General features: G+C 43.0%; 1 protein-coding gene across 1 annotated transcript in view; it reads right to left on the bottom strand.

The window, feature by feature from the left end:
• Positions 1–22066, bottom strand: part of TTBK1 (tau tubulin kinase 1) — a gene marked incomplete at both ends in the record, with an annotated part of 94192 nt that extends 72126 nt beyond the window's left edge. Inside the window, 3 exons of the mRNA XM_084262417.1 lie at positions 12226–12373; positions 21723–21881; positions 22016–22066. Coding sequence (XP_084118543.1) covers positions 12226–12373; positions 21723–21881; positions 22016–22066 — 358 coding nt within the window. The remainder of the gene's footprint in view (positions 1–12225; positions 12374–21722; positions 21882–22015) is intronic.
• Positions 22067–24951: the final 2885 nt, after the last annotated feature.

The following is a 24951-nucleotide window of genomic DNA, read 5'->3' on the forward strand; positions in this document are numbered from 1 at the left end:
AAAAACTGTTGGAGACAGCAAGATGTGACAGGATAGGGACCTGGAGGGCTGCCAGAGACCTAGAAGTGGCATTCTCACTGGAGAACCAGAACAATGCATACAAGGGTGGAATATGGAGCTCCACCCCAGGCTCTGATAAGAGCATCAAGAAGAGCCTGCTCTCCAGGGCCCAACAGCCCCCTAGCAGAACATCCACACTCTCCCCTATCACAATGAGATAACAGAGCTGCTAATGAGATAACAGAGCTGGTAGCAACTAGAACTGGGGGGACAAAGGCTTTGGCTACCCCTTACTCTTGGAAAAACAGGCTTAAAACAAACCATCCCACCCACCAGCCCCTCTCCCCCCAGTATGCACCTGTATTTGGTTAGATAAGCTAGGTTATGTGGCTGCAGATCCTCCACATCTCTAGTTCAGTCCTAAGGAGGCTGTCCAGTTCCAGGCTGAGTGTGAAAGACCATGGTGAAGACATCAAGGAACACCACAAGCCACCATACTTCAGGAAAACATATTCAGAGATCAGGGAAGTACCCTCTGCAGTATACATCAGGGCAGCCTGCACACTCTTCCTTGATCCTTTTTCTCACATACTAAGCCCATGTCCTGCGTGTGCCCATGAGTACTGGGTGCCACTGCATTCCTACTACCGCCAAGTTAATTGAAATTCAGCTTTTTTAAACATACAGGTTTCTGGTTTTCTGAAGGAACTCGAGATACTGCCTGGATGTAGTGCACATCTTGGCCTGGGCATTACCAAGAAGAGACCACCAGCAAGCTTCAAGTGTCCTACATGTCTTCCTGCCAGTACTGGCTATGCTGCCAGCCAATATGAAACCATCTTCAAAACAAGATTTGTGGCTATAAAGTCAACATATCTGGATAACCTCAGAAAGAACCAGATAAGTTTCTTTAGGAGCTTATGATACCTGTGTACTTCAGCAAATTGATACAGGTCTCAGACAGGATGGACAGGCCAGGGCAGGTCCACACTCATCCTTTAAACCCTTACAGATTCACACACACCAACCAGCCTGGCTTGCTTACAGACACACTGTGATTCCCACTTTGCTTTGTTTTGCCTTTCAGAGCACCAGGAGATGGATACTGAGGCAACAGCCAAAACAATGACTCTTTCTACTGGCAATGAGAGCTACTGTGTGGTGAAAAGGGTAAATTGCTCCAATTTTTACTTGCTTTTACTGTTTTAAGTAATTGCAAAGCACTGATAGGCAGGACACGATGTGCTTTTTATTGCTGTAAAGCTACAGACAAGTACATTAAAAACCAATCCTCTGAAGGGGAGAACCTGGCCACTTCAATCAATCATTTTGGTGTGCCAGGAGTCCAATACACTTGACTGTGATTTAAGACACATCCCTGATAATTCAGTGCTGCCCCTTCTGACTTCACGGATATTCCTGATTCCAATATCAGCTGGCTCTAAGAGGGACCTGCCACTGGTCAAGGCCAAGCCCATCAGTGATGGTGGCAGCACCTCTCAGGGAGCAGAGTTAAGACAGGAGCCGGGGGGAAGCAAGAGCTTTTGCAGCCAGGGAGGAGTGTGAAGATTTAAGAAACTTTGCAGACACCAAGGTCAATGAAGAAGAAGGGGGAGGAGGTGCTAAAATTGCCCTGCAGTCTATGGAGAAGACCACGGTGAGGCAGGTTGTCCCCCTGCAGCCCATGGAGGGCCTGGCCCCACACTGGAGCAGGTCGAGGCACCTGAAGGAGGCTGTGACTCCATGAAAAGCCTGTGCTGGAGCAAGCTCCTGGCAGGACTTGTGAAGGAGGGAGAGGCCCACACCAGAGCAAGTTTGCTGTCAGGACTTGTGACCCCATGGGGGACTGTGCTGGAGCAGCCTGGTCCTGAAGCTCTGCAGGCCGTGGAAGAGACCCACACTGGGGCAGCTCATGAAGAACTGTAGCCCCCATGGGAAAGGACTCATACAGGAGAAGTACTTGGAGGGCTGTCTCCCATGGAAAGGGCCTATGCTGGAGCAGGGGAAGAGTGTGAGGAGACCTCCTCCTGAGGAGGAAGGGATGTCAGAGACCAGATGTGATGAACTGACCCCAACTCATATTCCCTGTACCCTTGTGCTGCTGGCAGGGAGGAGGGAGAGAATTCAGGAGTAAAGCTTTGGTGGAGTAAAGCCTGGCCTCCAGCCAGGGTCAACCCACCACAATGACCCACATCCCAAAACTGACTTGATTTTATACTGAACCCTCCTTTCCAGCCTAAAATGGACCCCTCCTGTTGGTCTTGGGAATTCAGACAGTCCCTGGAACAGGTCTCCCAGGCATTATTCTACAACACCAGCAACACCAGGAAAAGGAGGAGGGTGGGGGCAAGAGGAAAATTGTGACAATTGCTGCGTGAAACATAAGGAATGTAACAGAGTGTAGAGAAAGCAGGTGACATTTAGAGGTGGTGTATGTACAACCAGCTGGTCATATAGATGGGATAAACCCCTCTGGGTTTCTGAGGCTTTTACTCCTTTTTTTTTGTCTAAAGGAGGCACCAGGTAACAACTGTTTGCTCTCTCAGAGGAGTCTACACCATGCTGAAGGAGCAGATGGAAGCTGACAGTCTGGAGTGACTTTAGGATTCCTGCAGATCAGTCCTGAAGTTGATCACAACTATGAAGCCCACAAAAAAATCATGTTAATAATCTCCTGTGCAGCTGGGAAGATGAAACTATCATACTTTTCTTCAAGGCAAAAAGAAATAGCCCTCTTTCTTCACACATGCCCTCCTCAAGCATGAAGATCATAGCACAGAAGGCAGCAAAGCATATTTTAACCCAGAAAAGTAAGAAAGGGGGGGGGGGAAGCGGGTTTTTTTAAGATATACTTAGTATAGGGAGCCTCACAACCATTTTACTGCACTAACTGCCAGATCATACTCACTCCTTTGCTGGACTGCTCCACTGAACAGCCAATTGATATTACAGAAGATCACAAGCTCATACTTCAGATGTCCTATAAGAAGTCCTATATCTGCATTAGATTATTATTAAAACAAACCAGCTATCTTTCAACACAGTAAAGGAACAGAGCAAGAGATTATAATGAGTGTTGGTTTGTTAACTAACTAACATAGGTTGAAGGAATAAGTTTCAGTGAATAGGCATTTTGTTTCACATGCATTCATTTCTCCAAGCATTTAGTTAAGGCAGTGTTTTAATGTTCACTCATAGAAAAATAGTATTTTTACTGCTGCCTTTAAACTAAAATGAATGGAATAATCTCCCATATAATGCTGGGTAAGAAATAAAAGGCTTTAGCTATTGAAATGGCCTTCACTGTCCTTGTTCTGAAGTAACTCCAAAAAATTACTGTCAATAACCATGTCCTCATGTATAAAAATAACTTAAGTATCTGGAAAACCCTTCTACCCTAAGATAGATATTCATCACTTTGTAGAGATATGATTAACAATCCCATGTTAATACTTAAAAACTTTCATTACATGAAAAACTTTCATTATGCACCACTTAAAAAATTAAATGATGATCCTTTTTTCTGAGCATATTTTTCCACACATATCAATTTCAAACTGCTGGAAACCAATATTCATTCCAATCTTCTACTCGTTTAAGTTCTTAAAAATTCCTAACATAAGTGCAATACAGCAATGAAAATACATGACATTATTGTTGCAATTTGAAGTTTTGGGTTGGTTTGGCGTTTTTTTCTGTAAGAGATTCTGTACTTCCTGCATTTTCACCTGCAGAAAACAAATAACCACTCTTCTTGCTGAAGGAGTTCAAGAATTTAACCTTTTAAATTTATGCTAAAATTATCTTGTGGTTCATCTTCACAGATGAGCTGCCTCTTTTGCTAACAGTCCACCCAAAGCACTGAAGAAACTTCTACAGCATACTGCACAGATTAGGAAGACAGCGGTGGGGGTCTTCAAACTGGAGGGAACCACCTAGCAGAAGAGTGCTGAGAAGATGGCACCTGACTTTTCTTGGAGGCAGAGAGCCACTGGACTGGAGCTGCAATATGGGAAATTCCCATAAGGTGTCATTTTTTTCACCATGAGGGTGGCTAAAAGAGGGGCCTGGAGAGACTGTGGGATCTCCACCTTTGGAGACAATTCAAAACCTGATCTGTTTCTTTCTTCTTGGAGCAGGAGGTTGTACTAGAGACTTCCAGCAGTGTCCCCTGACAGCCTAAATTATCCTCTGGATCTATCTTTGTCAAACACTCATTTTTCTTGAAGGCCTGCCTCTTGCACCAGTGGTGCCCTCTGACCTCTCTCATCACAAACTCACCTTAATTCCAGAATCATCATTCTGATGGCCAAAAATAAACAGCATAGCACAGTCATCCAGCAGCTCAGCCATAAAGACAACTACATAGGAAAACCCCAAGTGCTCAGTGACATGCCTTGCTTGAGCATTTGGCAATGCCAGGGTCTCTATGATATAGAACACAGCTGTGGACATCTCACCAGCATTTGGAAAGCCGCAGCTATTTCTCAAGCTCTACAGTATATATATATATATATATAAATTTTACAGCTATCTTCTTTTGTATTCACCTGTCAACATCAGTATCAGGTTTATCAGCTTATCACAGATTTTGTATTGTGGGGATATTAAATTAACTTCTGTACAAATGTTCTAAAGAAATGGAGGATCCATCAGGGCTAGAAAATTAAATGAAAGTTATTTTCATCATCTTCTAACTTTACTTGGAAATGGTGTCTGTAGCTTGGCAAAGCTGACTGGCATACGGTTTTCTTTCCTTCACAGTTAGCAAGTTTCATCCCTGGCCAAACTAGCTGACTTCAGGGACTTGCCAACTTAGCTGGAGACAAGGAGTTTTGAACATGAAAGAAAACACATTTTTATGCTGGAAGTAAGGCTTAAATAACTGCATTATCCAATAGTAATAACTAGGATTTAATCAACTGGGTTAACCTTGCTAGTACTTCTGTAATAAGTGAATGTACTAATGGACATAAAAACAGAAGGCTGACCATCTACATCTAATTGAACAGTAAAAGGTAAAACTGTCTGACCTCACACAGGATAATTTCCCAAGACCACTAGAAACTTTAAGATGAGCAACTGATAATAGATCCCACATAGAGCAAGGTAAAGGAGCAAGAATTCAAAACACACTCGACCCCCCACCATGTTTTTAATCCTTTTTCATCCATCCCACATCCTTCTCCCATCCTGTGACACTATGGTTGACACAGAAAACATGTGGCCCAAATGCCAGTTCAAACACCCAGAGGACTCTTCCATATGGAAAAATGCAGTGCTTGGCAGTCAAGTGTCTGACTCTGCCACCCTGTGAGAGCTTAAAGACCTGGCCAATGTAAGCTACCCTGCTTTCCAGCCTTTACAGATAGCTTGGCTACATCAACCCAGCAAAATACTATAGAAACACACGAAATGTATCCACAAAAGTAACATAAACTGAATCGCAGAGAGTTAAGGCATCACTTAACATGAAAAACTCACATATGCAAAAAACCAAAACCCCAAAACCAAGGAAGACCCCTTTTCTTCCCTTATTTTGTTAGGAAACCCTTACCTGTCCAACCCCTGGCAGTAAACGGGGAACAAGCAACACAGACCTGCTTCGCTATCTGCTGTAATAAAATCGGGTACTCAAAAACCACAATGCCTGGGACCAGGCTGCATCTTGCACAGTTACTCAATATGCAGAAGATCTCTGCACTGCAGAATAAAATTAATCAGTCCTACGCAGTGAGACTGGTTACTGTTGCAGTTTTGAAAGAAAGCACTTCCACAGAAAATGACATGCTGAGGAGAGCACGGGAATACCTGGCTGCTGGCTGAGGTCAAAAGCAAATACATGGAACCTTGTAGCCTCACACCAGGACAAAATTGCTACCATGGAGGAACAGAAAACACAGCTCAGCACCAGAAGATTCTGTCCATTTTAACTGAGGATCTGACTGTTAGGATGCTCCAAGGAGAATCTGAGAAAAGGAAACTGAATGCTGTGGCCACATCTGCATTTTGGGGAGCCTGGAGGCCAGAAGGCATTTGAGGTCCATGCCCTTTGAGAGATCCTTTTGCATTGTCCTAGTCTCACAAGCCCTCAGAGTGCTCCCAGAGAGACCTATCAAGAAGCGGGTAAGGACAAGAAAATTACTTTTGAATTCAAAGCATCTGGTTCTGGACCTCACAGCCCCAGTTGAGCATCTAAAGCAGACATATGCAAAGATTATTTCCATGCCCCTCTCTGCAGCAGCCCAAAAACTAGAGAGAATAATCCACTGAACCTAATCAGAAAGGTTCACTATTTGTGCAATTGAGGCTGCTGTTGGAAAGGCAGCCTGACATTGAGATAAGCTAAACCAAGCGCTTCAAAAGATGTGCAAGAGCTGTTCTAACAGAGCCTTTGCATTTTGATTAACCTCAAGGACCTCAGAGATGAGAAAAAGTCCAGATAGTATTTCACAGATTTACTCCTTTACCAACTGAATGTTAGTGTAGCAAACCAGAGTGGAAGAAAAATGTCACAGAGAGAGCAGGCAGGGTTCTGTCTGTCTATATTCTGAAGAGTTAGAAAAGCACTGAAGATATGGAAAAGCACCTTGTAGAATTAACAGGCCTCTTCCTTCTACATGTTCAATGATAGGAAACCACCCCCATGATGAGAAAGAACAGAAGTCTCAGTCCTGGTTTAGAATAGCAATGAGGTTTTAAAGCAAGCCCCTATAGGGCCTTCAATCATCACAACTACTGTGTGACAGTGTGGTTCACAGAGCGGCTTTGCACCATGTAAACTTTGTTCAAATGGTGCCAGAGGCTACGGGAGCTGGGCTTGTTCAGCCTGGAGAAGAGAAGGCTGTGGGGGGGACCTCATTGCAGCCTTCCAGTCCCTGAAGGGAGCAGAGAAACAGGAGGGGAATCAACTTTTTAAAAGGGCAGACAATGGCAGGACAAGGGGGAATGGATTGAAGCTGAAGGAGGGAAGGTTTAGATTAGATATTAGGGGGAAGTTCTTTACAGAGAGAGCGGTGAGGTGCTGGAACAGGCTGCCCAAAGAAGTGGCCCCATCCGTGGAGGCGTTCAAGGCCAGGTTGGATGGGGCCCTGGGAAATCTTGTCTAGATCCAGGCCTGGAGGTTGGTGGCCCTGCCTGTGGCAGGGGGGTTGGAACTCTATGATCCTTGGGGTGCCTTCCAACCCAGAGTGTTCTATGATTCTGTGCATGCCAAGTTGTCCCCAAATCCTAAAGGGGACGGATCCAACTAACAACCAGTCCCTCAGACAGGGGGACCAGACTAACTAAAACTAACCCAAAGCAAAGACCTTGAAACAGATGTTGTTTGGAACCCCCTTCATAGTGTAGAATCCACAAGCTGTATGTGCTGGAGATGTATAGACTTGTACAGGCTTCTATCCACTGATCTGCTGGCATTGTACTGCTCATAGCTTAACAGAGTGAAACATAAACCCAGCAAAGGCAACCTTCTTATTGGAGACAAGTTCCATCCACAAGAAGTATTTCACCAGTGAAGCTTAGGCTTGGTTTGCAAATACTTGACTGCAAAGCAGAAAAGCCCAGTAGGTTAAAATTATGTGCAAATGGTAGTTGTACACAATTATCTCACTTAAAGATAATTTTACAGTAGTGATTAAGGTAATAAAATGAGGGCTTGGCACTAAAATAGTATTCCTTTGACAGAGGGGCTATATTCATGCAGAAACTCTCTGTGCAGAGGTGCCAAACTATCCCTGAAACAGTTTCTGAATTTCATATAGGTAAGATTTTCATCCCTTGTAGGGCAATTCTCTATTTGCTGTCTATAAAATATTTTTATTATCTTTTTTCATACTATTACTTTGATTTACTATCCCTAGAGTCACCAACTATATATACACATTTCTTATTGCTGTACACCATGAATTTTTCATATAATTTCCATATTGCTTGTTACTTATTGGACATTTTAGAGATAAATACATAATAATCTATTACTGCAGAAGTCTACTCTCTGATGTGGTTCCCTCGACTCTCCATAGCACCCAGTAGCTGCGAACTGCACAGTAGCTTTCTTCAAGGAAGGAAAATTTCCTGATCCTCCAGGTAAACTTAGTCCCACTTATTCCTGCATCCACGGTAGGGACAAATAATGCAAAGAGAATCAAGCCTGACACAAGTGGTGAGCAACTCCTCCAGTCTGGCCAAAAGGCTTGGTCAGGATGGTGTTGATAAACAGCAGAGGACTTCACCTACAGCAGACAGTGGTAAACATGTGGTGTGGTCTCAAGGAAAAGAGAAGGCCAAGGTCACAATCTGCTTGTGCTGCAATGATCATACAGGTTAAATCAGGCACTGTGGGGGGTGCAGGCCTCCTTCAGCAGCAAGGACGGTAGTATGTATTGTGATACTGAGCTCAGCATTCCTAATGGTACAAAAAGAGGATGTAATTTCCCTGTTTCCCCAGTAAGCTTTCCAACACACTCACTAAGAAAATGGCTGTGGTTCAACAGTGCCAAGGCCCTGTCAGAAAAGTGGAGCAACATAAGCAAAAACCAGTGCTTGGCAAAGATGGGAAAAAAAACACTTACCTTGTGGTGCTCTGATTAAAATCAACCAGATACATTAACACCAGACAGAATGTCCTGACCCCTGCAAGCCCAGCCTGAACAAAATATTGTACAGCAACTCTGTGGGACCAAGAGGTTTTGATTTTAACTAAAATAGTCATGGAAGGCAAGAAAGAGCGAGAAATTTTGCTGGAAACTTTTTGAATACATGGGAAACAACAGGACAACTAAGATCTTCAGCTCATCACCTGCTTGAGCTTAAGAAAGAAACTGTAAGCTGACTTCTCAATCATACTTCACTCAAAGCCTAAAAGGGCAGCACTGCTGGTGCTTCCCAGCCCCAAGACAGCACAATTTGGAATGTTGGTCAGAAGATGCTCTATGATTCTTGCAAGTAACATTACAAGTCAGAAAGAACTTTGCCTTTGGCAAAAACATTAATATCTGAACAGAGAAAGAAAAAGCACCGTACAGATAGAAAAATCAGATCAAACAAGAGAACAGAATGACTCCACAGGACAGTTGAGAAATACTGATGTGACAGTGACCTCACATAGCCAAGCACAAGTATCACAGAATTATTTATGTTGCAAGGGATCTCTTGAGATCACCTAGTCCACCCCACCTGTTCAAGCAGAGACGGCTACATCAGGTTGTCCAAGGCTGCATCCAGTTGGCTTTGGAGTATCTCCAAGGATAGAGACTCTCTGGGCAACCTGTCCCAGTATTTGACCACCCTCACAGCAGAAGACCACACACAATGTTTATAAGAAGCTTATGACTCTTCTAAAGAGTCTGTGTAACTGATTAGTTCCTTGGATGTTTTGTGCAGACTGCCAGTGCAGTAAGGACAATGAGGGAACTGCAGTTGTGTTCCTTACGTAGCTATTCCAGAAAACATCCCAGAAAGCCTGACTGTCGGTAACAGCCTGCAGTCCAAAGTGATCAGGGGCTACTGCACCAGGAGGTCAGGCTACACCCAAATCAGGTCCTGAAGTAGGTCTGCAGCATGGGCCAACAGCCAGCCTTCTCTGTCCCAAACTCTGAAACTCTAGTAGCTTGCAAGATCCTGATCAGAAGCTCTGAAATGAGCAAAACCTCATTAGTCCTTTAAAGTTGGTGTGATACCTAAATAGAAAACAGTAAAGCTGGTCTATTTATGAGGGACTGCAGTGTTCAATTCTAACAAAGGTAAAGAGGAATTTCAGACAACACTGTTCCTTTGCTTTTTACCTGGAAAGCCATGACCCAACGATATCACCTATAACAGTACCACCAACTTTATCTGCAAACTATTCAGTATCTCCCCTTCTGAAACATTTCTTGCTCTTCACAACAGCTCACAGTAAAAACAGACACAACAAATGATTCCCAACTCTCTGAAATTTATTTCTTACTTTAAGTCTATCATTTTTTTTTTCAGTAAGGCATTTGAGAATTAATCTTGAACCAAAAAAGCTAAAACTCTGGACAGAACAGCTGGATTTGTAAAAATATGGCTGAAGTAATTTGTCATTCTGAAACACAGGACAGCTGATGCACAGCCAAGTCTGCTGCTTCTGTCTTTTCTGTCCCTTAATATTCGCTAACTGCTTTCCCAAGGAACTTTCCTAATTTGACACACCACTCTCTCTCCCCAATTACCAGCATCATGCTGAGTACAACTGTGGGCGTTTTTTCAAGACTTTTGGTATTCTCAACTATTTTCCAGAAATAAACACCGATGGCAAAGCATGAGCATTAGTCAACCCCCTATATGTGTTCTGATGCTAGCTCTGATTTGGTGACTTCAGGTCATGCTTTTCAAGCATTCCCCACCCTGGATGTAACAGATATTAACACTAGCTGGCATGATAGCATCACCTCTTGGTATTCTAATAGTCTGCTGTTGAAGGCATTTGCAATCATCCTCAACTCAGAGCAGTTCCCAAGCACACAACCTAATGCAAAAATCTAAATCTCTGCCTTGCTTGCCCTCCCTATGTTGCTTTCAGTCCTCAGCCACATGCTCTGCTTTTGCCTGGGAGCTCTGTGTATCCAGGCCTCTCACAGATCAACAGCAAGCTCCCTCCTAATGACCTGGGTTGATTTTTCCTTTGTTTCAATTATCTTTACACAGCTCAGCTGAATCTATTACAATACCATGTATTCAAAAGAGGCTTTAGCAGTCCTCCTCTCAAAAGAGCTGAACTGCAGGGAACTATTTGACCTTCAAAAACGATTCAGATTTTTAGCTAGAGGCGATCTGTCACAAACATTGAGTAACCTCTGTTTCACAAGACCTGCAACAGTCTCATCCTGTAATTCAATCGTATCTCTGGGGATTCTGTACAAGGGCAGAGGTACAGACTGAGATACAGGGCCACAACACCCTCTCAGAAGCATGAGCCCTTGTGGTACGAATACTATTCAACTGCTTCATGGGGAGGCATTCCCTTAGCCCCGGTGGGAATCTTGCAGAAAGGAACACACCTTCAAAGGTTTATTACACTAGAACATGTAAACTGTACCTGTGCATAGAGCTCCTTGCCTGCACAAGGAAATCCATGCACAATGCACTTCAGCAGACAGTAGTTCTTAGCTCCTCAAAGGGAGATTTGGAAATTCCTTATTTACATCCTCCCTTAGCAATCAGGTTTTAGTAGAAGACACATCAACTGTTCCTTCAGCCAGGAAAAACTGCAGTAAGGCTGCTCCCTTGGCCCCGTGGTGTTAAACTGTCTCTCCTCAGCATCGCAAAAGCCTGTGAGATACTGGCTGGGTTCTTTCACAGTATTCTACTAGTTAGTTCCTGAGAATGACTGTGACTTTAAAGATCAGCACAGGAAGTTTTAAATTTTAGCCTTATTCATAGTTTCATCTGTGCAAATATAAAACAGTTTCCTGGCATAAGACAAGCCCTCCTTCACTGTAGTTTGTTAAGTGGAACAGGCTTGGACACAAGTCAAGGAAGGCTCCTGTTCTGTTGCTTCCCGGTCACTTTGAAACCTGCTTGTAAGTTCTGGCAGGTTCAACCATAGATATTGATGGTACCAGAGCTGACCTCCACATCCAAACCAATATAAGGCTGTGTTCAGGAGACTTAAGAGTAGGTATGTAATTTAAACTAACATAATTCAAAGCCACCACTCTCAAAACTAAAAGACCTAAAATCATTTCATGCTTTGCCTTCAGGACAGTCAGGTAGATGAAAAATTAATTAATTACCAGTTTCCCTGTACACATCATCCACTTTTTGCACTCCTCTACTAGTCAACCATTTTACTTGGAGACTCCAGCATGCTCACAGTGCTAGTCACAGACATCATCCCAGTCCTCTGGAAGGCAATCAGCTAACCTCATTTCTTAGTCAGATATTGCTTGCTCCATTCCCTACTACTTAATCAGCATCACTAGGCTGCACAAACCAGTGCACCAACAGTTGAGTTCGCATCTTCTCTTTGTTATTATAGCCTGGTAGACAAAAATAGTTCCTGTAGTTGGAACTCACATGAGTAGGATGCTTTGCAGAGCGTAGTAAATTTCTGAGCTGATTTACTTAATGTAACATCACATATAGATGGAAGCTGAAGAGAAAATGATATAAAAAAAACCTTAAGCATTTGCAACTTCAGATTTTAATTTTTAATACACACAGTAACCTCTAGCACTTCCAAAGAGCTTTCCACCTTACCTTGCAGCTTTTTCAGGACAGCCACTTCCATCTTGAGAACTTGCTTGGGCTGCTGGGCTGATTCTACCTTCAAGGCCACATTCTCACGGGTCAGCAGATCCATCGCCTCATAGATCTCCCCAAAGCCACCGCCACCAATCTTCTTCAGCTAGAAAAGTACAAAGAGGTTTGGTACAATGCACAAGAGATTGTACACTGGCTCTCACAGACCCAGGCACTAGCTTCTTTACTGCACAGGGAGAACAAACTCAGCTCCCAAACTGTGCTATGCCTGAATCCCTTCACTGCACTGCCAGGCAAAAGTCCAGCTACCCACTTGACTGTGCTATGTATAAATTCTTTGCTATAACAACAAAAACCAAGCCTAGCAAGCTATGACACAAATATACATTTAAAAGCAAATGATAATGCCTATTACCTCAATGCAGTTTTTGCCAAAATTCAAGGAAAGACCCTTCAAGAAGATAGTAGAACCACTATCCAAGACCATGGCAGATAAAAACTGCTATTGACTCTCAACAAAAGCATCTCTGCAGTAAAACACAACTGTGGTAGTTGGAACTAATACTTTCAAGAAATAAGTTCAGTGACTTTTATATCACATCCATTGGAATATTTTACAAGATGCTTGACCTGCTCTGCTAGTGAGGTTACTTCACTGTGACATTTCAGAGAACTGGCAACTGCATCACCACAACTGCATTACCACAAAACAGTTACATACGAGCCACAAGTACTCCTCAATTGTTTCTCATTCTCTCTTTTTTATTTTCTTCAATTTTAAACCACATCATACAATGCTTTCTGTGTCTCTGAGGAAAATTAAAGACCATTTCACAACAGAAGGCTATCACTACTTGGAAATCCAAACAATTTCAACTAGCATCATCTCAAAGCTAAAGATGTCTAGGTTTCAGCACGTTTGCTATGCACCTACTAGAGATAGATCATCTGCCTGTTCTAGAGTAGCCACCCACTCAGAGAGCAAGCTGGGATCCTCTGCCTTTCCTGGATGGTGATTCCTTGATTCTCCTTCTGCTGAGACTTTGCAGCATATGCACATACAGTTATACATATGTATGGATAAGACAGACTCCTAACATGCTGCAAGTGTCAATGTCTGCGCCAGGAAAATTATTTTATATTTGTTTCTCTGATATATATTTAAAACATACTATGCTGCCCAGGAACAAATTCAGGTTGACAGCAGAGCTAGATCAGGGCTCCTTTGATCTGCTGAACACTTGTTCATTGAACTTAGCTGCAGCCCTTCCCTTCAGCATTTTGTGTCCCTTTGTTCAGTACTACTCAGGAAGCCCTGAGCGCTGCTTCCTTCCAAAGGCAGCCATAGCATTTGAAGAGAAAAAGAACTTTAAATCAGGCAGATTGTATAAGATACGTTTGACTATGTTTAATGAGGTTTAGATGACACAAAGACACATCTTTGTGTCTTCTGCACCACAAAAGACCTGTCCTGCACATCTCTTCAGTTTGCTGAACAGAGGGCCCTGCCTCTCAAAGGTAGGATTTTTTATTTCTTAAGGTGACCCAAACCATTTACTTTTCTGGATCCTATGCCAAGAAAAACAGCTCTGTATGAGGAAGATAGTACTTTCTTGATTAACAGCCTGATGACTATTGTTTCTGAAGCTATTTATTGATAAACCTTTGAGAGTGGTGTCCAGAGACAGTTTTCTCCTTCTACTTTCTATTTTTCCTCATACCCTTCCACTGGGCTAAAGAGACATATTCATACAGTAAACAGCCCAATAACTAGGCCACCACATATTATTCATAAATTATTACTGTGCAGTCCTACTTCTACTTGGAAATTCACATGAAGTGAGCTGGCTATTAAAAATCTTTGTATCAAAACAATGCTACATTCAGCATAGCAACAACATATCCGCTAATACCTCAGGATTCAGTACACAAGATCTTCTGCTGCCTGATATTAACAAAGAAGGGAAAGGGACAGTAAAAGTTGCAGAAGACAAAGTTTAGTGAGGATCCAGAAGGGCTCCATCAGAAGAGGGGTGGCCAGCAGGGACAGGGAGCTGATTGTCCCTCTCTACTCTGCCCTCATGAGGCCCCATCTGGAGTCCTGTGTCCAGATCTGGGGCCCGCAATACAAGAAAGACGTGAAACTGTGGGAGAGGGTTCAGAGGAGGCCATGAAGATGATTACAGGGTTGGAGCACCTCCCCTACAAAGAGAGGTTGAAGGAACTGGGCTTGTTCTGCCAGGAGAAGAGAAGGCTTTGGGGGGACCTCATTGCAGCCTTCCAGTCCCTGAAGGGAGCAAAGAAACAGGAGGGGAATCAACTTTTTAAAAGAGTAGTCACTGGCAGGACAAGGGGGAATGAATTGAAGCTGAAGGAGAGAAAGTTTAGATTAGATGTTAGGGGCAAGTTCTTTACAGAGAGAGTGGTGAGGGGCTGGAATGGGCTGCCCAAAGAAGTGGCAGATGCCCCATCCCTGGAAGTGTTCAAGGCCAGGTTGGATGGGGCCCTGAGCAACTTTGTGTAAATCCAGGCCTGGAGGTTGGTGTGGCAGGCTGTCGGCGCGAGGTTGGAACTCTCTGATCCTTGGGGTCCCTTCCAACCCAGACCATTCTACGATTCTGTGATTCTATGACTTTGAGAAGAAGATTAAAAATGTATCAGTGGGAAAATCAGTAACATGACTAGAAGTCAACAATAATAAAAATAACACAAAATAGCCAGGATGGTGAAAAAACATAGGCTACCCAAACATCTGGCTGGGTTGCAAATTCAAGAAATGGATCTGGGGAGAAATATTGCTAAAGCCAGCACAGATGCACACAATGATCCTTTTCCATTCTCTGGCCTTAACAAGGAGTTCAATGCAGTTGTCAAAATACAGAGCTACTGCAATATAAATTGAACAACACAGTAATATGATTAGAACAGCATCACTGTAAAGATGTTTAGTCATGTATGATGCCAATATGGATCACCTTGCTGCTAGAGGCTCCCACTGAGTTAGGAGAGGTTCATTTCAGGATGAGAATGATCAGAAGCGTGGAAAAACTAAGGATGGGCTAGAATTACTACCTCAGAAAAAGCGACAGAAATGTGCATCAGAGAAGCAGGTTCAGGAAGAAAGGTACAGGTATTAAGACTACTCACCTGGGAAAAAAGCTCAACCAGAGGACCCATATAAGTCAACACAGCAACAAATGCAAGATGACACAAGGTGAAGATAAGAGGTGCTGCTGAATCACAGAACCAATTTTATACACATGTTCCAACCAATGGATGCACCTCTCTGTCCAAGAGCCCTCAAGCTGCCTCTTTCTCGCATCCTTTCTCACCCTCTTATGGAAATTAGTCTCTGGCATAGTTTTCCCAGCACAGCAGATGGTCCCATTCATCATTACCAGCACTGCCACCCTCCTTGATTTTTCAGCAACATCCAGAGGCCATCAGCAGCTATTTCCTTTTCTTTGTTGCAGAACAAGTTGTTATCTTGCAACTCAGGGTCTTGGCTGAGGTCAGGAGTTTATCATATAGGCATTTCCTCCTTGCTTGGATATTTTATGAGAGTTCACTGTCTAAGGTAAACTGAGCACACCCTTCTGCTGGACACAAAGGAAAAATAGGCATATACCACACAAGAAAATAAATGAATAATGATATTATTAAACACAAAGTCAAGAACAAGAAAGAAAAATCTAACAAGATTCACCTAAATTCATCAGCAGCCCATGCTAAGCCTCGCTGCTCTGGGAATATTCTCTTCTCATCTTGTTCCAGACCTTCCACCAGTCCTTTTACTTTTAAGACTGGCATACAGGCTGACAAAACCAGCAGGATTCATTCTACCTAACTGCATGACCCTACATGTGAGCTGGGTCATGTGCAGTCAAGTGAACAATTTGTCTGATCAAACACAGGTATCTACTGGGACTTGGACACAGACAACTAAAATTAAGTAGGCTGCACCTCAGACATGATTCCAGTCCTTTCAGCGTGCCACTAACAGCCACACAACCATACAATGCATTGCTGTGCTTCTTCCATATTCTAAGAGGTTTCATGTCAACACAGTTGTCAAAATGCAAAGCTACTACAGTATAAACAGAACAGCACAGTAATATGGTTAGGATAGTGGTACTGAAGGATCAGAGGAAAGTCATGTACGATGCACAATATGGACCACCTTGCTGCTACAAGCTTTCACTGAGTTAGGAGTGGTTCATTTCAGGAGTAAGCTGTTAACAAAAAGCTGCTCTACTTGACATCTCTGTGTGTCAGTCTCCAACCATGGGCTTCCAGGAATTGCCCAAACTGGACCATCCCTTAGGAGTACCAATAGTAAACAGCCGTGTCCTGATGGGGGAAGCCACTCCCAAAAGCCATCCTGGATGTATCAGTAGCTGCAGAGGACACAGATAGCTCTCTTTGAAGTGTCCTTTAAATATCTTGAAATATTTTGGATTTATCCTGAAATTAATCTTGCAGCACAATCCTACAGAGCCTCTTAAAAAAATCTAAAAAATAACAAACCAAACCAAACAACCCCAAAAAGCCCCAACACACAGCCTTCCTACTAAGCAGAAATCAGTACTCACAGAGGGACAGTTCAAAAAACCAAGGCAACACACCTCCTCCTACCAAAAATAGCCTTCAATTACAAATTTAATCTTTTATTCAGCAAGTGTTTAAGGCATCACTGTTCTAAACAAAGTCTGTCTTCCAGGGATATTACATAAAGACTAAATCTTCTCAAGAAAACACTCTGGAACCAAGACAGAAATGGTTCAGTCTCAGGAGTGGTGCAAGGTCAGGCAAAGAACATCTGCCCTAAATCCAGAATGAAGGACCAAACCAAGAGCCAGCCACTTACAGTGAACCCAGCCAGGGTAAAGGCTGTCATCCACAATCTTCAAATGTTGACAAGGTCAAGTGATGACTACTGTGGCTACCTTTAAGGAGCACTTGTACAGTTGAGCTTGCAACTCCTGCAGCCAAATTCAATGGGCTAATTGATCCAGAAAAGGCTAGCAGGCCTCAGCTGACTCAACAGCAGGTTAGGAAGAATGGATCTACATGCACCAAACTCCCTGAGTCCACTCAACTTGCTTAGGAGACCTGGAGTTAATCTGATCTCAGGGAAAACTAACCTATAGAACATGCATAAACTGTGAAGCCAATAGAGAAGTCAACCAGCCACATTCTAAATCATCTGAAGACCTATGAAGGCCCACTTAAAGCAATTATCCACAGTGACCAAAACACACCCCAAGACTGGTATAGCACCTTACTTGTCCCAAGAAACCTCTTGGAACTATAAATGAACTTTGTGACCTAGAAAAGATGACAAGCCCACAAAATTTTGGGGAGCTTCCAACAAGTTTTCCAAAATAAACAGGAGAATTAGAAGGACAAGTGCAACCAAAATTTCAGTTCAAGAACCTGGAAGAAACCAAAGCAAGGCTTGTACTTGTCAAAAGTGCATGCACATGTACAAGAGTCACTACTTGTATTCAAAGCTTCATGCAGGAGCTGCCAACTCTGTCTTGCTACCAAGTTTCAGTTGTGAATGTCCAATAGAAAGTGTTTAGGTGAAGTAGAGAGACACATCCATTCAGCTTTAATATTTATACATAGTTCAAACCAAGTACAAGTTATCATAGAACCATAGACTGGTTTTGGTTGGAAGGGACCTCAAAGCCCATCTAGTTCCAACCCCCTGCCATGGGCAGGGACACCCTTTACTAGCCCAGGTGGCCCAAAGCCCCATCCAACCATACCTTGAACACTGCCAGAGAGGGAGCAGCCACAGCTTCTCTGGGCAGCCTGTGCCAGGGCCTCACCACCTTCACTGGGAAGAATTTCTTCCTTATATCTAATGCAAACCTACCCCTCCTTCAGCTTGAAGCCATTACCCCTTGTCCTATCACTCTGTGCCCTTGCAAAGAGTCCCTCTCCAGCTTTCCTGAAGGCCCCTGCAGGTACTGGAAGGCTGCTAGAAGGTCCCTCTGGAGCCTTCTCTTGTCCAGGCTGAAGAAGCCCAACTCTCTCAGCCTTGCTTCATAGAAGAGGTGACTTCAGCCCTCTGGTCATCTTTATGGGCCTCCTCTGTACCTGCTCCAATAGGCCCACGTCTTTCTTGGGACCCCAGATGGGATCTCACCAGAGCAGAGTAAAGGGGGAGAATCACCTCCGTCGACTGGTCACACTTCTTTTGATGCAGCCCAGGATATGGTTTGCTTTCTGGGCTGCAAGTGCATGCTGTGGGCTCACATCACGTTTCTCTTCCACCAACACCACCCCCAAGTCTTTCTCCTCAGGGTGGCTCTCCATCTATTCAAGTTCTGTGTAACTGTGTTCTCTTCTCTGAACAAAGCAGTTCACATAATTCAGAGCACACATGGACTTCCAGAGTGTCAGAAAAAGTCACGTGGTTCAAGCACTGTCCAAATTTCATCCAGTATCAAGTAAAGAATGATGACTCAAAAGAATACTCCAAGTCCAAAAGTTTTGATAAAGCGCATAAGCACTCCCTGTCCATGACTTTCTCCGAAAATAAGAACAAAAATATCATTGCTGTCAGACAGCCAAACTTTACTGACTTGGAGTGACAGGAAAATGAACTACCAACAGGCTAACTGCAGAGAACTAACATCTTCATTTGTCAAAACCCTGTCAGCCAGCATACAGGAGGAGAGGAGAAAAGGAATTCAAGGAATACATTACACCGATCTAAAATTAGAAATCGGTTCAATACTGGAGGTGTGCCAGCACTAAGAACTACAAGGTTCAAGCAGATGCCCAGCCAGAGACAGTCACAATGGGAGGACAAATTACACAAAAAAAACCTTCTGGCAGCTGAACCCCAGCATCACATAAATGTGCCACACACCTGCTGGAGCAGGATCCATCACTCACAGCAAAATGTGAACTGTCCAGCTCCATGCTGTGAGCTGGATTCAGAAAGATCTATGACAAAGGAAAAAATGCTACTACTGATGTTACAGCTGTATGCTCGCTTTAGGGCACACTCCCTTTTCCACTTGTCACTTGATCCTATGCTTTCCATTTCCTTGGGCCAATAGAGCCTTAGATTATTGGGTTTTTTTCCCCAGTTTACTTTGAGCCCCATACAGCTCACAATTCTGATGTCCTGCACCAACATCAAGCCCGGAAAGGAGACAGTGCAGAAAGCCTGCCTAAAGAGTATGCATTTTGGGGGGGGAGGGGCAGAGGGGCAGGTAGAGCCAGGCAGAAATGACTGTTCAACAGTCACAACACACAACTCAACTAGCACTAGGCCAAATTCCCAGCTCTACTCAGAGCCTGGAATTAGAATTTCTCATTGTTTCTTATGCCCTTTACTAAGTCATATAATGACCTCATTGCAGCATTGAAGACTACTGTAAGCCAACATTATAAAAATTAAAAGACTATTTGTTTGGATAGAGGTAGCTGCTGTTGACAAGATAGCTGCACATTTCTCTGTTTTCTAAGGCAGAGTTAGTGGGCAGAGCTCCCAGCAGTCCCCAGTCGCAGATTCATGCAGCAATGAAGTCACGGAATCCCACGGTTAGTGCTTCTACCAAATTTAAAATTAGTTTGAGATATTCCCCCATGAGCATAACTCAGCATATTTTAGGCTTTACTTGGAGTTTTCAGTGCTTTTAAGAGTTGTGCTGTTTCCAAGAACAAAGTTACTTTGTTTAGACTGTGTTAAAAAATACTTCCATCGTTTACAGACATTTTAGCACTCCTATCCATGAAGGAGAAGCTCAAAGTTTTATGAAGGGTAGGGATGGTCCAAGCTGAAGCTGGCTAGGGTAAAGAAGAATGAAGAAAAATGACTACTTGCAGCCATGCAGCTGGAGCAATGGATGAAGAGAGGCAGGCAATGGGGGAGTAAAAAGAAGAGAGCAAGGTGGGACTGTCCAGGACAACAGTTCTGTCCAGATACAGGCAGGAGGCAAGTCTAATGGAAGGATAATATGTTGTCTGAAGCAGCCTGTTGAAAATAAGCTACCCACAGCCTGGAACTGAAGCGAGTTCAGAGTCCTGAGTCTCTTCAGTCCTCTGCTCTTCACAGACCACTGCAAAACTCATAGGGCAGCTGTACCATAGCTGGTTAGCACAGAGAGACAACTGAGTCCTACTACTATGAATCACTTGCAGTTTGAACTAGTGAGGCTTCTGCTGGGAGATTAATGATTCAGGCACTGCCAGTAATCCAAGTTAAAAATGGGCACAACAGCACAAGAGGGATTTACAATTTTTGAAAGCTTTTTGAAAGCAAAGCTTTTAAAGCAAGAAAACAAAAACTGTCAAAAAACCCACCCAGAATTTCAAGAAGTTTAAAAGGTGCATGATCCTTTGACGTGTAATGTTCTAGTTTCTTTAGCTGAGGTGATACCATAATGCTACTTTCCCCACCATCCCAGAGAACTAGCCTTATGACTAAAGAAAAAGACTTATACATAGGAAAAACTGCATCCTCTGAACAAATCTGGTGGCAATGAAACACATGTCCAGAGGATGAGGTGCTCCCCATGTCTCTATCGCAGAATTCTTGCATGATTCTGGTCAAACTGCTGAAGTCTTTGCTCACAAGCCATCACTAATCACAGGTTCATCTGCTGGGTGCCTAAGGTAAGACAGCCAGGTCCAATTTATAGAAGTGAAGAGCATGCCTAGATGCTTATTATGTCTAGTGGAGTTGTGATTTGCTCATAAATATTAAGCAGTCTATAAAAAAAAAAAAATCAAATTTTGAAACCCTATCCATAAAAGCAGATTAATAGTTGTATCACCTGGTGAAAGAATGAACTACAAATCTGACACAGATACTACAGCAATAAGAAACATAAAGAGCTGAGTGTAAATGGCAAACTCATGCCATGACTTTAAGTGGCTAGTGAGGTCTGCAGCCATACAATGAATATGTAAAAGATGAAGTGGCTACCAATTCAGTGTAGCCCATCCAGCTTGTGCAATAGTTGTCCCATGAAGAACTAAAACTCTTAACAAGTGTTGATATAATTTTAGAAGTATCATTGAATCATGGAATCACCTGAGTATCCTAATAAATTTACACAGAAGTTGTACCAACAAGCTAATTAGTGGTTTTCTGACTTAAGTAGCTGACATTCCAACTTAAACAATTGCTTTTAAATTATTTTACTGTAATGCAATTTATTTATAGGCATGTTTGTAGTATTCTTTGCCACAGGAACTCAAAAATCTAAGTGTCATACTAAAAGATGACTCAGCCTTCTGCAATGGCTCAATCCTACCTAAAAATCCCTGGCAGGTTGTCTTCTAAAAATACCAGACACTAAGGCAATATTAACCATCTTCTTGCAGTATCTTACTAACATATCAAAACATACCACTCCGCTGTTGCTTGCTGGAGTCCAGGATTAACTAGCCAAGTTTCTACACTACTACAGGCAGAAGTTATCTGTTTGGGCCACCAAAGGAAGCACAAAGCTGGACCTACTCACCACTTTCCATCGATCTTTGACCACATAATTGGCCGGAAGAATGTCGACCTGTTCCCCTCCTCCACTCATGTTTGGTTCGTCCTTGATGACTGCTGCTAGGCACTGCATTTGCCAGCCAGAGAGTATTTTAGTAGCTCCCAATTTAAATGAGCCATTTATCTGGGGAAAGAAGGGGGCGGGGGGAAGGAATGACAAAATTAGTACAGGTCACAGCAGAAGTACATGCTACATTTCCACAGGTTTTGCTTATGACTATACTGAACCAGTCTCTCAGGAAAGAAGGCAAAACTCACCTTGCAAACACCTGAGCTCACTCCATGCATAAACTTGACAGACGCAACCATGCTTCAAGTCAGCAGCACAAACTAAAGGGGTGACAATTACCAGCTATACCATGCAGGAGTCCAGCGATCTCGGGCCTGACAGCCAACAAGTCAAAAAGAATCTAATGCCAAATGCTGCAGGAGCTGTTATTGTTACCAAGCAAAAAGGTCTTGCTTTAACAGAGCAGCTGCTACATAGGCAGTTTTCATGGTTTTCACTGGATGACATCCAACACAAATCAGAAAGGTTTGCCAGGTATTGCATTCAATAAGCCTAAAAGCATCTGAATAGGGTAGAAGGGCCTTCACAGAGCCAGGATTACAGACACTATTACTGTGATGAACAGCCAAGCAAAGAAGATGGGGATGGTTAGAAAGGGTTTCAGCCACGTATAAATTAGTCCTCCTCACGGCGTACACACAGTGCTAAAAATGATCAAATTAAAATACAGACAGGTATCTTGTTCCTATGGTGTTTGCATTCTACATCATGTCCTTTTTTCCTGCTTTTAGAAGGAGCTCCAGATAGCCTATCCTGAAATTAATTTTGTTTTGAGGGTGTTGGGGTTTTTTTGTTACAATTCTTCTACAAAAATGACTTTCATTAACTCTGCTTTCCTGGAAGAAAATGAAATGAAACAGGACTAATGAAAGATCGTCCTAATGCATTTCATCTCTTCTGTAAGATATTTTTCTGGCTTTAGAAGTAGGCTGGATATTTTATTATGCATGCATCTTTTTCTAAGCTTTCCTGGCAGTTCTATTGTCCATCCACCAAAATATGAAATATTTTCCTTCCTAAAAATCAGTGTTACTGTAGCATTCTGACTGCAGATTTCAATAAGATTAACAAGATAAATACCAAATTAGAAAAGAAGACTGGTCATTCAATCGCTGCACTTCTTCAGGCCCCTCCAAAAAAAGAAAAAAGTCCCCACTAAATTATGAGCTCAAATAGAGAGAAAAGCTCATTCCCTAGCAATAAAAGGGCTGAGAAGGAAGGATAGGAAGTGACCGACATGTAGTGTGCACAAGGAAGCAGCAGACAGAAGTATGTCAAAAGTGCAAGAAATAGAGGATGATCAAACAAAACACGAACAAAAGATCTCAAAGAGATCTTCTCAAAAGATCTTCACAAAAGAAGATTTCATTCTAGATAAAGACGATAACTACATGGAAAAAAGGAGCGGCTGACTAATGCAGTAAGAGGGCTGCTGAGAAATGTTCACAGAATCCAACACCTGCTAAAGTACAATCAAAATGATAGAAGAGAAATAAGAAGAAACTGAATATTAAAGACATCCAGAAGAAAGGTGCAACAAAATGCTCCGAATTCTCATAGAAAAGAGTCCTACATCTGTATGGGGCGGCCGCCCTTTCAGTCGCCAGGTATTGAAGTAAGAAACTGGAAAGCTCTCCAGTGAGAAAGTACATGCTGTGTTTGGGAGCACATTTGTGCTGCCTCTTCCTAATGAGCAAGTCTAATGCCATTCACAGGCTCCTTTATGCTCACCAGAACATCTGAGCTGACCATACCTAAGCTACCAGTGAGCTGGTAGCTGCACCCAGCCTCCCTGCACACGCACAGGAGACCGGCAGACTGCACAGGAGACAGAATCCCCACAAAAATATCTTGGAAGGCTGGCTTTTCTTCTGTTATTGAAATAATGTAACTATAGATTGCCCCAAACCCTCAACATAACAAAAATATTTAAAAAAACAACATTAACGCACAGGTCCAGAGGCAGGTATCTCCTCCCTACTCTTGAAGGTCTCTTAGCATCATTTCATGGAGGCAAGCATAGGCAGTGCAGGCACTGGGCTGCAGGGGACACAAAGGCAGCTAGAGATCCAGGACAGTAGGAAGAGAGAGAAAGGATTTTAGGAGTTTTCCGGAGAAAGTCAGCCATGCACTGTTTTTCACTTTGAAGCAAAACACCTAAAAAGCATGGTACATGATGCATGCATTAGTAATGCAAAGACCTATTAAGATTTCAGTCTAGTGACTAGTGGTGGAAAGTAATTCCAAGGAATAATTTTAGAGGGGAGACAGAGCACAGAAGTCTGTGAGCACTCAGAACTAGGCACGGTAGAATGGCTTTCCCTGGTGCACTATTCCACTTCCCTTTATCAATGTTATAATACACGTGTGCAAAGGTAACATGGTTGTTACTTGAGTCACATAAACCTCCCCTGGCTTTGCAACAGAACAAAATCCTCTTGGGCATGGCCATGAACAGCAGCGATGTGTCAATACAGAATTACAGAACTAAGTTTACAGATATGCTCTGGTATAGCCAGAGTGATGCAGACAAACCAAAAGGCAATTTAATTACAGCCTGATACAAATTTCAAGCTGGTTTAGATTACAGTAGCAGCACAAAGCAGTATTAGAAAACCAAAAATGTATTCCTGAGGCAGTACTAATACTGTAGAAACCTGCTCAGGCCTACAGACCATGGGTATACCAGAGCGACACTGAAGCACTGCCTACATCCATGGCAAGACGTAACACATGTTAACCCACATCTCCAGAAGCATCACAAAGAAAGGGCAAAAGAAGGGGTGACATCACCTTTGTGCAAAGAACATAAGCACATTTCAAAGATGCTTTTAACTTACACATTATTGCACTTGCTTCTAAATCAATATAATATAGGGTAAATATTGTTTGACTAGCATCAAAGGCTGCAGCCAGCCCCCTGCCAGGGCTGAATTTGCTAATGTAGCCACAGAAAGGGGCTGGTGAAGGTCGGTCAGTGGGAGAGAGGTGAGGCACTAGCATTTCTTCCCCAGCACACAGCAGAGAACTTAATTTCTACATGTTAAATGTTAAGTATCGTTAAGGGGAACTGAAGGAGAGATGGAAGGTTTATCTCTCTCTTGAACTCCAGTAGAGCTGTTTC

This window comes from Gallinula chloropus (genome assembly GCF_964237585.1).
Source record: "Gallinula chloropus genome assembly, chromosome: 3".
Lineage (NCBI taxonomy): Eukaryota > Metazoa > Chordata > Aves > Gruiformes > Rallidae > Gallinula > Gallinula chloropus.